General features: G+C 50.0%; 1 protein-coding gene across 1 annotated transcript in view; it reads left to right on the forward strand.

Moving 5' to 3' along the window:
* Window positions 1–5,192, forward strand: part of LOC308174179 (large neutral amino acids transporter small subunit 4-like) — a gene marked incomplete at both ends in the record, with an annotated part of 35,727 nt that overhangs the window by 27,134 nt on the left and 3,401 nt on the right. The window contains 2 exon segments of the mRNA XM_080549253.1: window positions 3,869–4,012; window positions 4,746–4,869. Of these exon segments, the coding sequence (XP_080405379.1) occupies window positions 3,869–4,012; window positions 4,746–4,869 (268 nt within the window).

The following is a 5,192-nucleotide window of genomic DNA, read 5'->3' on the forward strand; positions in this document are numbered from 1 at the left end:
TGGGCTGCCAGCTTGTCTGAGGGGAACCAAGGCCTCTGCCTCCGTCTCAGAACCCTCAACACAACCCCACAACAACCGCCGTGAACTCTGCCTCCACTAACCCAGATCTGTAGCATGCAATTAGCTACAACCCACCAAACTAGCCCCAAAACTTCCCCCTTGTTTCTCCACTGAAACATCAACATCCCCCCCCTGTGCCCCTCTCTCTCTCCCCCGTTTCCCACCGCGACACCCTCCCACCCGCCTCACCCTGCCTCACCTGCCTCCCCCCCCCTCTGACCCGGGCCGAGAGGGGGGGGGTAAACTCTCAGCGATGTTGATCCCAGTAGGGGCTCTTTGGTACCAAGCGGACCGTGGAATCGATTCGGACCGAGTTCCTAGAATCCTCCTCCTGCTCCGAGGCTGTGCGCTGAGGGCCAGGGGCCGGGGGGGGGACAAAGAGGGTGTGTGTGTGTGTGGGGGGGGGGGGGCAGTAGGGGAAGGGGCAGAGGCCAGGCAGCAGTTAGCAGGGCCTGGGAGGTCATCATGCAGACGGGATGCCCATGGTGTTCATCAGTAGCTCAGCTGGACAAGTTCCCTGTATCAGGAGGCCCCGGACACTGGCTCTGCTCCAACCCCTTCAGCTGCCAGGCCCTTACACACACACACATGCACACACACACACACACACACGCACACACACACACACACACATACACACGCATACGCACACACATACACACGCACGCACACGCACACACACATGCAAACACGCACATGCACACGCACATGCAAACACGCACGCACGCACACACACATACATGCACACGCACATGCACATGCAAACATGCACATGCAAACGCACACACACACTATGCCTCTCCAGTTTTTTTGCTCACTCATCATTCCAATGCCAGTGAAGGTAGTTGTTGTTAGGCATTTTGTTCCAACAGACTTTTACACTCTGACTCTCCTCCTGACACCCAAACAAGGGCTGGTTGTGATGCATGAAACAAGAATGACAAATCCCAATATAAACAGTGACGGTCAATTGAATGGGGAAGTGTGTCCAAACTTTTTACTGGTACTGTATATATATATATGTATATGTTACGGTACATGTGGGAATACGGTACATGTGGGAAAACTAGGGTTAGGGCATACATTTCCTAACCCTAACCCTATTTTTCCCACATGCACCGTATTCCCACATGTACCTTAACACATATACATATATATTCCTTTCTATTTCTCAGATTTTTAACTCCACCATCCTCCCTTTCCTCTGCCTCTCTTTGCTTGTGTGTCTCACCAACCAACCAGCCGCTGAGCAACACATTGATTACATTGTAGGTTGGCTGGGGTCCAGGTTGATGTTGAAATATGCTTTGGCCCGACGCCACGCATGTATGGCAAGACAATGCAGCCTCCTGGCCTTGGGAGTTGGCGTAAGCACTTACAGATCTGGGCCCAGGCCAGTTCCATTTGGCTGCTGAAGTCAACACTTTGTGACGTTAGAATTCTACGGTTCTATCTCCATTTTGGTCAAAATTGAGTTTTTTTACATAATCTGATCCATTAGGTGTTTATTAATGCCTGTGTGGTGTTGTTTTTAAAATGTTGACATTTTTGAGTTAGTAATTAATAAAATACAAAGGTTCCATCTCACAAAACATAATAGAATGTAAAAACGTTGACGCTCAATATCTCTGAACTGCCCTAAACGGAGATAGAACCTTAGAATTCTAAGCTCACGATCTTCTCTGTGTTGCTTACTATAGTTGGTGTGTAAAAACAATCTGTCTGTATGGTCTTGGTGTTATTGGTCACATTGTGTTCTAGAATGGAATCTAGGCGTCAGGCCAGGGAAGACCCAGTGGTAGGAGACAGGTTGCATTAGGCTGCGTGATCCAGACCAGGCTTCAGCTTCAGCTTCAGAGCTACTGGGATGTGCAAGGCTGTTTGCTTCAACACGTGAGAGAGAGAGGCTTTGGAGTTGAACACAACTGTATTGCAACACTGTGATGGTTACAGTGGAGCTCAACAGCCATATAGACCTTCGGACAAAAGACAGAAAAGAAAATAACCCCAAACTCTCTTCAACCAAAAAACACCCTGTCCTCCGAATGTCCAATGGACTGCACTTATATAGCTATGCCTTATTCCAAAGCGCTTTACAACGGCCTCTCATTCACCCCTTCACACACACATTCACACACCAATGGCGGCAAGCTGCCATGCAAGGCGCCGGCCCGCTCACTGGGAGCAATTTGGGGTTCAGTGTCTTGCCCAAGGACACTTCGACATGTGGCCAGCCGGGGCTCGAACCGCCGATCTGCCAACCTTGCGATCATTAGACGGCGACTCTACCTCCTGTGCCACAGCCGCCCCTTGACAAATTATCTTTGTCATTTGTCATTGTCATCTTCGCTTGGCCCGCCAGAAACTAAATTAACAAGTTGACTCTAATGAGAGAGAGAGAGCGGGGGGGGGGGGGGGGTTGGGGGGGGGGGTCTCAACAAACTAACCATGGGGAAACAAACCTGCAGCACCAGGTAATAAATGCGTGTGACCATCTGTGTGGTTTTCCACTGACCGCCGTGTGGCGTCAACCATGTCCCGTTTACGGCTTTGGGACCAGTAGATGATTAATGTGACAAGACCCCCTGGCCCCTCTTTTACTGCTACCCCCCCCCCCCACGCACATGTCACCTGGCCAGCCAGGGACCACACGGATATTTAGACAACACGTGACGTTAGAATTATAAGGTTCTATCTCAATTTTTGGTCAAAATTGAGTTTTTTTACATAATCTGATCCATTAGGTGTTTATTAATGCCTGTGTGGTGTTATTTTTAAAATGTTGACATTTTTGAGTTTGTAATTAATAAAATACAAAGGTTCCATCTCACAGAACATAATGGAATGTAAAAACTTTGACGCTCAATATCTCTGAACTACCCTAAACGGAGACAGAACCGTATCATTCTTTTTAATAAATTTGTTTTTCAGATTTTATCCCTTTTTCACCCAATTTGGTATCCAATTGAACCCAACCTAGCATCCAATTATCCCCTGCCTATTGCGTAGGATCCGCCGCACGACCCCGTGGCCGGCAGCCCCAGAGGAGATCGCCAGGCAGACTAGCTGACTGGCTCCTCGAGCCCAGCACCGTTATTCCGGCACCCCAGGGGCGCTGTTGCGCGACGGATCCTTGTCCGGAAATAGTCCTATACCGCCCTCTGGAGCGGCCGCTCAATATGCCGCTCCCTGTGTGTGCCCCGACCATATCCGGATCTGGCGAGACCGGGATTCGATCCCAGTCCCCGGTGGGCAGCTTGCACTAGTGGCTAGTGCTTAGACCGCTACGCCACCGCGGGGCACAGAACCGTATCATTCTAACGTTACGACATGTAACCTGGCCAGCCAGGGACCTTACGAATATATCATTCACGAATATTTAGACAACAGTCTGTTCCTCAATGGCTCTGCCATCTCTGCTACCTGTCAGGTAAAAGTGCCTGTGGAGGAACTGGACAGACTACAGGTATACAGCAGGGGGGAAACCCTAACCCTAACCCCAAGTCCTCATTCCATTCATTACATTGTCCTCCGGTTTCCATCTCCCCTGAGGTTTATGGGTAGTTCATAAATTAGAGAGACAGGTTGTTGGCTGTTGTATACAGTATGTATTAACCCTCTGTTTTGAGGAAAACACCACGATTCTGTACTATTCTTTATTACAATTAAATCTCTCACTCTCCCTCTCTCTCTCTCTCTCTCTCTCTCTCTCTCTCTCTCTCTCTCTCTCTCTCTCTCTCTCTCTCTCCCTCTCTCCCTGACTCCCTCTCTCCCTCTCTCCCTCTCTCCCTCTCTCCCTCTCCTCCAGCCCAGTCCTTCATGAAGAGCATCTTCAGTCCCATCTTCATGCTGAGCCTCATCACCATGTGTGTGACCCAGCTACGCCTCATCTTCTACATGGGCGCCATGAACAACATCCTGAAGTCCCTCACCGAGGGAGACCTCGACACAGGTGTGTGTGTGTGTGTGTGTGTGTCTGTGTGTGTGTTGAAACACCTGGGGACTATTTCATGTTTCTTCTTCTATCTCTGCTCTTTGCTCTTTGCCTCTGAGGCAGTCTCACGCCAGCTAAGGCAGGCAGACGCTTGTTGCTAACTCTTCTTGGTCTTCTGTCTTCCTTCGTCCTCTTCTGCTTCCCTGTCACGCTGGCTACTTGCTCCTTTTGCAGTGCAGAAGATGGAAGTGGGTAAGTCACCTCAGACCAGACCACCACAGGGCGCACTCATAGGGCTTTCACACCGGCAAAGAACCGTGTCGGTTCGCGTTCGCGTTTGGGAACCTCCGAACGTTGGCGCTGTCTGGCGAACGAGCCCGCGTTCATATGAACGCGGGCTCGTTCGCCAGACAGCACCAGACAGCGCCAACGTTCGGAGGTTCCCAAACGCGAACGCGAACCGGCACGGTTCTTTGCCGGTGTGAAAGCCCTATCACTCATTCCCCATTCCCATCTTTTCCCTTGATATTGATTGGCTGTGTCATGTGTCAGTCAGCATGAAGACTTGCCTGGTTCACCTCCCGCTCATAAGCGACACGCAAACACTCTCATCTTCCTCTTGCTTGTGAACACCATGCTATTTGAAGCATTGGAAAATGATGTGGAAAAATAAACTTGTTCTCTCTGTCTCTCTCTCTCTCCCTCTCTCTCTCACACACACACACACACACACACACACACGCACACACAGTGAGTGTGTATACGTCCATCTTTGGCGTGCTGCAGCTGTTGTGTCTGATCACCTCCCCGGTCATCGGCTACATCATGGACTGGAAACTCAAAGACTGCGAGGATGAAGACAAGGGGGCTAAGAAGTGAGTCACACACACACACACACGCGCACACACACATACACACACACACACACACATACACACTAGACCGTCTCACACACATACACACACACACACACACTAGACTGTCTCTCACACACACACATACACACACACACACACACACACCACACACACACGTGCACACACCACACCACACCACACACACACACACACACACACACACACACACACACACACACACACCATAGAGCTGCATTCTTCAGCCTCATTCCCATACTCCCTCTTACTACCGTCTACAACAGACATGTCTATTCTGTCATAATCAGATGCACATAATAATT

The sequence above is a fragment of the Nansenia antarctica genome, assembly GCF_963989245.1.
Source record: "Nansenia antarctica genome assembly, chromosome: 19".
Lineage (NCBI taxonomy): Eukaryota > Metazoa > Chordata > Actinopteri > Argentiniformes > Microstomatidae > Nansenia > Nansenia antarctica.